The 10,510-nt window shown below is 41.5% G+C and overlaps 1 protein-coding gene and 5 non-coding genes across 6 annotated transcripts; all 6 read left to right on the top strand.

Moving 5' to 3' along the window:
- trnam-cau (transfer RNA methionine (anticodon CAU)) lies at positions 1–72 on the top strand. Its single transcript has one exon. It is a non-coding gene; the product is annotated as a tRNA-Met (tRNA).
- A 2,820-nt stretch (positions 73–2,892) lies between these two features.
- snx15 (sorting nexin 15) lies at positions 2,893–9,091 on the top strand. The gene is made up of 7 exons (XM_004554348.3): positions 2,893–3,105; positions 3,665–3,821; positions 5,418–5,533; positions 5,703–5,982; positions 6,081–6,239; positions 6,584–6,781; positions 8,482–9,091. Exons 1-7 carry the CDS (start codon positions 3,007–3,009, stop codon positions 8,613–8,615), a joined length of 1,143 nt encoding a protein of 380 aa, XP_004554405.1. The 5' UTR covers positions 2,893–3,006; the 3' UTR covers positions 8,616–9,091.
- Positions 4,083–4,164, top strand: trnal-aag (transfer RNA leucine (anticodon AAG)). Its single transcript has one exon. It is a non-coding gene; the product is annotated as a tRNA-Leu (tRNA).
- Positions 4,795–4,876, top strand: trnal-aag (transfer RNA leucine (anticodon AAG)). The gene has a single exon. It is a non-coding gene; the product is annotated as a tRNA-Leu (tRNA).
- trnal-aag (transfer RNA leucine (anticodon AAG)) lies at positions 7,549–7,630 on the top strand. The gene has a single exon. It is a non-coding gene; the product is annotated as a tRNA-Leu (tRNA).
- Positions 7,880–7,962, top strand: trnal-aag (transfer RNA leucine (anticodon AAG)). Its single transcript has one exon. It is a non-coding gene; the product is annotated as a tRNA-Leu (tRNA).
- Positions 9,092–10,510: the final 1,419 nt, after the last annotated feature.

Genomic DNA, 10,510 nt, shown 5'->3' on the forward strand with positions numbered 1-10,510 from the left:
AGCAGAGTGGCGCAGCGGAAGCGTGCTGGGCCCATAACCCAGAGGTCGATGGATCGAAACCATCCTCTGCTATTTTTACTCGTTCCACCCAAACAGAGATTAGACATCCTGCACTCCGCACGGACGATCTGATATCCTCGTGTTGGCTTTGTTTTTTTTTCTTCACTTGTGCCCGCCTCTGTCTGTCAATCCAGCGCTCCGCTTCACTTGCGAGAAACCGCCGCCTGTCCGCCGAATTTGTAGTCCTTTTAGGATACGTTTCAAACGGTAATTCAATTCAATTCAATTTTATTTATATAGCGCCAAATCACAACAAAAGTCGCCTCAAGGCGCTTCATAGGTACAGAGAAAAACCCAACAATCATATGACCCCCTATGAGCAAGCACTTTGGCGACAGTGGGAAGGAAAAACTCCCTTTTAACAGGAAGAAACCTCCGGCAGAACCAGGCTCAGGGAGGGGCGGGGCCATCTGCTGCGACCGGTTGGGGTGAGAGAAGGAAGACAGGATAAAAGACATGCTGTGGAAGAGAGACAGAGGTTAATAACAGATATGATTCAATGCAGAGAGGTCTGTTAATACATAGTGAGTGAGAAAGGTGACTGGAAAGGAAAAACTCAATGCATCATGGGAATCCCCCGGCAGCCTACGTCTATTGCAGCATAACTAAGGGAGGATTCAGGGTCACCTGCTCCAGCCCTAACTATATGCATTATACATATGTTCCTCACTTGGCTTGCTGTTTGTTTGCTAGTGATAGGCTACTTGACGACAGCATTAGCTAACCAGTGTTCTCTAGACCAGCGTTCCCCAACTTTTTTGGTGTTTCGTGGCCCGGGGGTTGGGTCAGGCAAAATTGCAGGGACACCGTGTAATTGTTGTCCCTGGGAGACTGTGTAATTAAAACATTAACACGATGGCCCAGGACAAATTTGTAAATTTCTGGATTACTGTTAATCTCCATGGAATCAAGAACTCATGTCCAGTTTCACAGCTATGGACCAGTTAATTATGTTTCCAGGTGATATTTTGATTCACACAACCATTAGTCTAGGCCTTTTAGTTCAAATTCTATTCACTTATGTTTGTAAAATGATCAGGGAAGCTACTGCAATTTTGCCTGACAACATTTTTATGACAGCTATATTCACCTGTACATTTATTATATATTATAATACATTGACACGCAATTCTCTGGAGAACACTGGTTCGCAAGTAGCCTATCACTAGCAAACAAACAGCTATCAATTTCAGCCATTTCAAGGAAAATATATGTATAATGCTTACTGTTTATTAAAGAAAAGTGTCTTGAGTGGAATTCAAATTGCTGGATCGGCGGACAAAAGGCGGTTTCTCGAACAACATTTGTTTTTGAAGGCGGGTATTTTTCGAAGTCGCAAAAGTATGACGTCACAAGAAGGTGATTGGTCACTTGTAATGTGGACCCTGGAAAAACATTAATTATGATGATGTGGGAACAACGCCAACACGAGGATATCAGATCGTCCAGAATGGACATGCAGGTGATCTATATGGACCTGAATATGACATTGCAGCATGACTACAGCCTGCTGAGCTGAGTTTCTTAGTCTGTCATTTGGTATGCTAAACATTTTTCTTATAGTTTAGCTGGTAATTTGCCAGAGAGACAAGCAGAACCAATAAAGATGACAACGGACCTGTGAGCGTCAGCCTAAACTCAGAATCTTGTTCAAAGCTTTGAGAGGAAGGCTTTGGACCATTGAATATGAGGATCTTCAGGATATTTTGACAATTTCAAAGCCTTTGTGTTGCTGTAAATAGGTGAATCAGATATAGCAACTAAACAGGCCTCTGATCATTACATTTATATCCTATGGGAAACAGATAAAAGCTTAGGAATACAGTGGTAGGGGATGTTAGACAATATGCACAGCTGGAGCTTCCTCAGTACCGTCTGTTGTTGTTCACTTTGTTCTATTGTCTCAAAAAGGGTATGTCCAACACTTTTATGTGCCTTTTTTTTTTCTTTTAGCGTCATCTTTGATGGAGAATATGTTTCCTTTTAGCATCACAAACACAGTTTTGGGGGGTTTATATGAGGAAAAACACAACAAGTCATACAAATAAAAATGAATATCTTAATTTAAAATGTTTAAATTAAGTGTCTATGCTGTGTTGAAAACTACGAAACATTAGAGCACCCCCTGGAGTATTTCCCTGATAATTACATGTTTAATACAAGTTGGAGGGCATTTTTATGACTGTGACAATGTGACTAATCAACGGTGACTGATCGACAACAATATTAAAATCAGAGAAAGGTAAAGTGAGTAACATTATGGTTACAGTGGATATGGATACGGTTGGCCCAGTCCTGTTATCTTCATATATTCATAAAATTATTGCTACATAAATTTATATATCTATATATACTTTTAATATATTATTTCATCTTACTATTCCAGTTTTAACAACATTTGAAAAAACTACCACATATTGAATGGCCAGAGCCTTTCTTTGTGTAGTTTGCATGTTCGCCCCGTGTTTGCGTGGGGTCTCTCTGGGTGCTCCGGCTTCCTCCCACCGTCCAAAGACATGCAGTTAGTGGGGTTAAGTTAGTTGGTAACTCTAAATTGCCCATAGGTGTGAATGCGAGTGTGAGTGGTTGTCTGTATGTGTTATCCCTGTGACTGGATCCATTATAGCTTCTTAGATTTAATTTATATAACAAAGAAATAAAGAAAAAAGTACGTAAAAACCATGGACTCATTTTTTAAAAGTATTTTTTTAAATGTTTAATTTATTTTCATGTACCTACTGGAGGAAATAAATTGTTTAACATTAAACTGAATAGTTTGACGTCTCGTCTCTCCTACGTAATCACGCATTCGTACACGTCACCAACCAGGAAATGAGTACATCCACGGAGAGGAGGGGCGAAAGAATCACAACAGAGCCTTTGACCGTTCGCGTTTTGTGCCGCTAAAACCACAGCGCCGTTTTTCTTTTATTGACGAGAGCAAATATGTCACGGAAACTCAAAGAAGACTATTATCGGTTCTTCTCCGTTGCCGACCCACGCACACACGAGAAGGGCCACACCGAGTACAAAGTGACGGCGAGGGTGAGTTTACACTGTTTATCTCTCCTTAGCTACAGCGTCATTAATTGAAACCTATCGTAGAGTCGGGTGTAATCATGCTTAATGACTACGTGGTTAGCTGTTTTGCTTATTACTTGACAAAACGTATTTTAACTTGAAATGCGTAGCACAAAGGTGTTAGCTTAGCGCTGTTCTCTTTGGTCTTTTACATCAGTTAAAAGTAAGTGACTTGGTATTATTATAAGTAGTGTTCATTTCTAACGAAGTAGAGTGACAGGCGCCCGCAGCTAGCTCATATAAATAAACAAATAACTATACAACGGGCCTTTTATTTGAGGCAGTGGTGCACAATGAGCAGCCCAATGAAACAGAGAGAACTTGTGATCCAGTTCATGAGCACCCGCATGACTACAGAGGCATGCGTATAAAGTCAAAGAGGATCAAGCACTCATGGCTCTCCCTTAAATTTATCATTTAAATCGTGGCCTCTGCAGTGTTGCCAAAAAGCAAATTTGCTGTGTCTCATTGTTAAACATGCAGCCAGTTAAGCGAGTTTTACTTTATATTCTATCATCTGCAGTTTGTGTCCAAGCGTCACCCAGAAGATGTGAAGGAGGTGGTTGTGTGGAGGAGGTTCTCAGAGCTGAAGAAGCTCCATGGGGAGTTGGCCTACACACACAGGAACCTTTTCAGAAGAGAGGAGGAGTTTCCACCTTTTCCCCGAGCACAACTTTTTGGTACACGAGTAAAGATTGTGTTATGCTTTAGATTCCTGCGGAGCCTTTCATGCAATTGTTGTGCTTAATGTCTTTCATTCCTGTTTTGAGACTTTCGTCACAATTCTCGTGACATTTCCTGTCAGATTTCCTTGTCTTTATGAGAAGTGACATGTTTAGGGTCTGTCTTTTTGCTTTGGTTTGTGAGTTTTGCCCATCGTGGGCTTTACTTTAAAGCAGCTGTGTTGTTTGTTTTTGCTGATGAACTGAGGGTTGTCTTGTGGTAGTGTGGCCGAGCGGTCTAAGGCGCTGGATTAAGGCTCCAGTCTCTTCGGAGGCGTGGGTTCAAATCCCACCACTGCCAGCGTGAGGTGCTCTTTTAAAATTTCATTATTTACAGCAGGTAGCGCCATTTATTTTAATCTGACTCTTCCTGACAGAACCCCAGAGGGATTTGTGTCTCTATTTAAATATCTTGAAGTGACTCATGAAACTAATTATCTGAGAACTGTTCAAAATGTTGGATCAGACCTTTCCAAAAATGTGCTATATGTGCTAAATTTGTTATAATGAGATGCATTGGATATGCTCTTTTAAAATTTCATTATTTATAGCAGGTAGCTCCATTTGTTTTAATGTGACCCTTCCTGAAAGCATTCGAGGGGAGCATGTGTATGTGTTCTCTAGAGATGCTTTGCCTTCCTCCTGCACTCTATTTGCATGAGTGTTGAAAATGAAAAGCAGCTGTGCTGTATTTTTTATCAGATCATGCTGATGAGAAAAGTCTGAATGGGAGGTGGGCAGTTTTGTGGTAGTGTGGCAATTATGCAAACCTGAACTCTCTTTGGACCTTGTTGTGATGTGTACAGCAACATCGACCAATCAAAGTTAATTTCACAGTTAGCATGTCAGAACTGTGGAGTACAGTCCTCCCTTCAAATGTATTCTGAGAAAGCTAAAATGAGGTAGGATAGTGAGTCGTAGCCTTTCAGCAGGTAGTGTGGCCGAGCGGTCTAAGGCGCTGGATTAAGGCTCCAGTCTCTTCGGGGGCGTGGGTTCGAATCCCACCACTGCCATGTAAACATTTTCATTTGGCAGTGGAGAGAAAAAAGGAAGTTTAAGACACACCTCTATTTGTCTTTATTAGAAGCATCATGTTTAGGGTTGGCCTCCTTGCGAAACATTGTGTGTAAAAACTCAAGTGTAAATATGGTTCAGCAGGAGCAGCACATTCCGGGAATGGTGCGACTCCCTGCAGAGAGTTTTGTTGTCGATGGAGACAGTGTCAGGTAACTCAGTCTGTGGTCCGCTGTTCCTCATTCTCATGCTGGTCCGTCAGCCAGCTGAAGAGAAGAGCAAAGTTATGGTACACAAAGAGCTGAACTGGCTTCATTTTTCAGTGGTTACTAAAATCAAACTGCAAACGCAGCAAATCAGTTGAGCCATACCTATAAACAGTCATGATTCATGAGTTCATTCAACTTTTCATGCCCTGCTTAATATGATGGCAGCAGTTTTAACCTCGACAAATGGCGATTACTTAACACTAACACTAACGGCAGCTTCAGAAGTGAAAAAGAAATTGTAACACTTCCCTTTTGTCTCTTGTAACTTTAGGAAGGTTTGATGGGGCTGTGATAGAGGAAAGGAGAAAAGCAGCAGAGGCCATGCTTCAGTTTACTACCAGCATTCCTGCTCTGTATAACAGCCCACAGCTGAAGGAGTTCTTCAGAGTAAGACACACTCAGAGAGGCACTCTTACAATCAAAATCAACCATTACTCAAATTTCAACAAACATTAAAAGACGGAACAGAAAAACGAAACGTGTGCCAGGTTAACATTCGTTATATTACCAGACCCCTTTTCTCTAATGCTGCCAGTCTATCCCTTCCCTTACTCAGGGTGGTGAGGTAACAAGGCCTCTGGATGCCACACCTCTCTCTTCTGCGGGGCCTCTGCCTCCTCCTCTCATCCCCCTCCCCAACCGTAGGGCATCAGACTGTGAGCCTGCTGAGGAAGAGGAGGGCAGGGAGGCTCCCACCTTGCCCCAGGATCTGGGCAATAACCTGAGCTTAGAAGTGGGAGAACCAGAAGTGGCAGCTGAAGCCTACAATGAGATCGGAGGATCTCCAACAGAAGAAGAGCAAGAGGAGCTTAGCGACACAGAGCTGGATGACCGAGGTAGAAATCTCACAATGTGTGATGGTCTGTTATGTCCTCATTTAATTCTTATATTCTTACAGTTGTTCTCACTTTTTTGATCCGTGTTTTCCCTCCAGTCCCATCTCCATTCACGGACCCCGAATCAAAAGAGACCCAGGAAGAATTCGACTCACTGTTTGACTCTGTGGCTGAAGGACTCCCATCCCCAAAGGAAGAAGTTCCTCCTCCACTATCTGATAATGACTTGGCTGTTTTTGATCCCTGCTATAAACAAGGTGATGCCAAAATAAATGTGAATTTAATCATATAAAGCTGATTTTAATCTTCCCGAATATGTGTCTTATCCATTAACGCTTTTACTTACTGTGTCAGTGGATAAGAAGATGTCTGTGATCAGTGTTTTTTGAGGCTTCCTGATAACATATACTAGTGTAAATGTCTTTATACATTTATGCTGGAGCTCTATTAGGACTTAACTGCTGTTTTTGGTTAAAAGCATCACAATCAGTGATTTATTTTAGATAGTGACTTTTTAAAACCTAACAAATAAAACATAAGACATAGTTCACTAAAGACAATATCACTACTACTACAATATCTCTTTTTCTTTGATTTACAGATAGATCCAATTCTTCCACCGACCACTCAGAGTTATTCTCACTACCATCAAACAGTGTGGACGGAGAGGACGGGGGTTACTTAAACCAAGCTGCCAAGGAGCTGACAGCTGCCATGGAGAGGGAGAAGGAGGGAGAAATTAGTTCTGCCATTTGTGGATACAGGATGGCAGTGGATATTCTGATCACTGGAGTACAAGGTGAGCCCTCAGTGTACAAAAGTATCAGTGGGTGGGTGGAGAAAGAGAGAGATACTCCTGTAAGAGGTAAAAATACTGATGAAGGAGCCGAGGAGGTGGTTACTACTACTTACTACTACTACTAGGTGGTTGTCGCAGTGGTGGAAAATTAGAATTACTAATCTGCTGTGAGCATTCTGAGTTCAACAAAAACCTTTTATGTTTTTTTCACATGGAGCATTTTACTCGAATGCTCTCTGTCATGTCTATTTCTGCGTCAATTATTAAAACAGCTTTGTTGCTATGGCAATAGACCATGAAATCAGTTTGTCAACTGCAGAACCTGCAGAATGCCAGACGGTGCACCGTGTCCAAATGAAAAATAAATTGTGCGGTTAGGTTTACAGCTGTGACGCCTCACCGACCATATTCAAGCACTTTGTCCGATGTGCTGCTACCGCGCCGATAAATGCGCCGTTAACAACTTTACTCTCCTGCGTTAGCTGTTATTTTGCTATAAGCTGTTGTGTTACTGACAAGTAAGTTCTGACATCAGTTGTCTATGGTGAATTGTGCGTTTCTTTATGGCCAAAGGGAAATGTTGCACTTGCAACAGTTCTACTCTTCGTCTAAGGAGCGTGGATTGTGACCTACACCCATTTTCACACCTTGGCTCGTGTAGAGGATCATTAGGGGGTCTATGACCCTCCTGGGGGACGCTCCCCAATGTCTAGAGGACCAGAATCAACTTTCAGCATGTCGACACGCACCGTGTGTCCTGATGTGCAGGTAGTGTGGCCGAGCGGTCTAAGGCGCTGGATTAAGGCTCCAGTCTCTTCGGAGGCGTGGGTTCAAATCCCACCACTGCCACTTTAACCTTTTCAGGTGTGGAAAGTACAGTTCAGTAGCTTCATAAGAAGAACTGTGTTTAGAGTTGCTCTTTTTTGCAAAGCTTTGGTTAGTGTGTGAGAACTAATTTGTGCCCATTGTGGCTCTTACCTCTTTAAATGCAAAGATGCTGTACTGTATCTTTTTCATGTCTGTGTGGTCAAGTGGTCAGGAGGGTAAACTCTGCTAACCCATTAACCTTCTGACAGTGGGCTGGTGTTTTTTTTGCAAGGTAGCGTGGCTGAGTGGTCTAAGGCGCTGGGTTAAGGCTCCAGTCTTTTCGGGGGGCGTGGGTTCGAATCCCACTGCTGCCAGGGTTGTTTTCCTTTTCCTAATCATCTGTATATTGTAAAGCACTGATAATGATTTGTATTATGCTTTTTTATGCTATCTCTCATACAAACAGCAATATAATGGTAGATGGTCATATTAAATGATAATGAGGTCAGTGCATGTTTAGACTCATGGACTCAGACTGCTGCAAACACTATGTTTCCAACACTTAGCTCTGTATGATGCCCATCAGGTTGGATGTGCCTGTTATGGACACCTCAGACATAGAGTTCTGCCTTTTGTTTACGAGGGGGGAGCCAATCAGAAGAAAGCTGTATTAAAAGGAGAGGTTGGGAAGCTGTAATAGCTTGTCTCAAACAAATAAATAAGGATTATTTTCATATATTCTAGTTGAGTCCAAGAATGCGAAGTTAAGAATGAGCATAACGTGTCCCTTTTGTTGTCTTTGTCAGTCTCCTCTGTTCTGTTACACTTTTCAGATAAACCCTCCACATGTAAAATATTATACACTAATCATTTTTATCACTGTGTCTATGCAGGAGACACTGATCCAGTACGCAGGGAGTCTGTGATGCGAAGGACGGCGCAGTACCTGAAGCACGCTGAGATGTTGGTCGAAAGGCACTCCTCACCCTCTCACACTCACACACCTGCACATGCAGAGGACCACTAGATGCACGTTCGTGTATTGACGCACAATGTACAATATATGAGAGAAGCTGGAACACAATGGAGCTCAGGGTCGTGGCATACACGGGCATGTCACGCAAAGGCATACTGACGAAAAGTAGAGATAAACAGTTTCACGGATACGTGCACATACGGACATTTGGACCGTGGCATTCCCAAATACAACCGCATCCACGTGGAAATGAAACAACATGGCACAAACATACAGACCCACACGTCTGAGGTACACACTACAGTACAAACTGGATCTTTAGTTGCCTTTGTTTTGAAAAACTTGTGACTCACAAAATCTACATATACAGAAACTGAACGTAGCTGTTAACTTATTGGATTAATGCATCTCTTCTTCTTTTTGTCTTTCCTTTACATTGTCCTCTTCTTGAGCACAATAATGTATAAGTGTATCAGTGATTTACATTTTTGCACAATCTTTTGTTAATAAATATGATTTTAATTTAAGTGAGTAAGATTCCTTCGCTTCTTCGCTACATTTTGAAACACTGGCTTCACTGCTTCAGCCAACAGTGTTACCAAGTCTGTAACTACAGCTGTCCACAATCAGTCAATCAATTCAAAATAAATGTGGTTTTACTACAGGTAAGTAGTAAAAGTGCAAACAGTGTCAACACCTTTGTGCTATTTGGAATAAATCACTCATTTTTTAATAAATTAAACTGAGCTCTATCTTCTAATTACCTGTTTGAAATGAGTACACGTGACATAATTGCAGTAGTCACATGAATAAATCCGATTTTGAAAACGATGGCAACATATAAAAAGTACATTAAATCTCCCTAAAGAATGGTTGTTTTCCTCAGTAAAGATGCAAATAATCATTTTGCCCCTTAACAGATCCAACTGTCTTTTATTATCTAATCTAATAAGGGCACACAAATAAATTATTAAGGGGATTATGTTGTCTTTAGGCCTTTCATGGTCTTATATTTGTCTTTTCGGTTCAATATAAGCAGCAGATAAATAAAAGTGTGCCCATTTTGAACTACAAATGCTGAATAATAGTTTTGCGTGGTCTGCTTTGATTTCACTGTTTGGCTCAGGAACTGTTCCAACAACTGCTGTGTAACGTCATGTGCTAGCTGGAGCAGGAGCCTGACCAGGAGTCATGCTAACCATGCCACCTTGAAAACACTGATTCAAACTAAGTAAGCTTGGATGATTAAGACCAGTGTGACAAAAAAGTACTGGTCATACCTGTAAAACAGGTGTCTCCCTGTTGCAGGCATAGATACTGAAGGTTTTATCTGTCGCACTGCATAGGGGGTGGGTCATACTGAGCATTTGGACTATGAGGGCATTCACTTCATCCTGTTTCTATTTGGAGGAATGAGACTATTCCCAGTGTCCCTCACAATCGCGTTGCATGTGGGTCTGCAGTAGCAAGGCATTACCTCTGAGAGGCACTGTTGACTTATTGGATTATAATCACTAACAAACGCTGTAGTGCAGAAACTCATGCTCCCTGTTCATGTTAAAATCAAGGTAAATGTCATATTTGTTTTTCCCAGATGAACAATTTTGAGCACAAAGCAGTGAACTGGGGAGGAAACTGAAACCTACTTGTAGCCGAACTCTTCTGCCTTCAGCTATACTACTTAATGAAAAATTGATGCTACAGGTTTTGCTTTTTTGCATGCCGAGTTGGATGTTAAAAAAACGGCAAGATGGTCCAAAAAATATTGTGACTATATCTGCATATACTTGATCAGTCAAATCAATTTTTCATGCATTTTTGTGACCAAGTATGTAAATGAAGCTAAACCACGATACGCACCGACTACCTTTTTGTTAGGGGATATTTTGGATGTTTGACTAAGAGGAAAGAGATGAAATGCCAAAAAAAAAAAAGATGGAAAAGAG

Source organism: Maylandia zebra, linkage group LG3 (assembly GCF_041146795.1).
Source record: "Maylandia zebra isolate NMK-2024a linkage group LG3, Mzebra_GT3a, whole genome shotgun sequence".
Classification (NCBI taxonomy): domain Eukaryota; kingdom Metazoa; phylum Chordata; class Actinopteri; order Cichliformes; family Cichlidae; genus Maylandia; species Maylandia zebra.

Bases quoted from the DNA above. Each gene is read 5' to 3' on its own strand.
- snx15 (XM_004554348.3), top strand. From the start codon at position 3,007: ATGTCACGGAAACTCAAAGAAGACTATTATCGGTTCTTCTCCGTTGCC. The intron at 3,822-5,417 runs GTACACGAGTAA...TTGTAACTTTAG, and splicing joins TCCCCGAGCACAACTTTTTG to GAAGGTTTGATGGGGCTGTG. The intron at 6,782-8,481 runs GTGAGCCCTCAG...GTGTCTATGCAG, and splicing joins TCTGATCACTGGAGTACAAG to GAGACACTGATCCAGTACGC.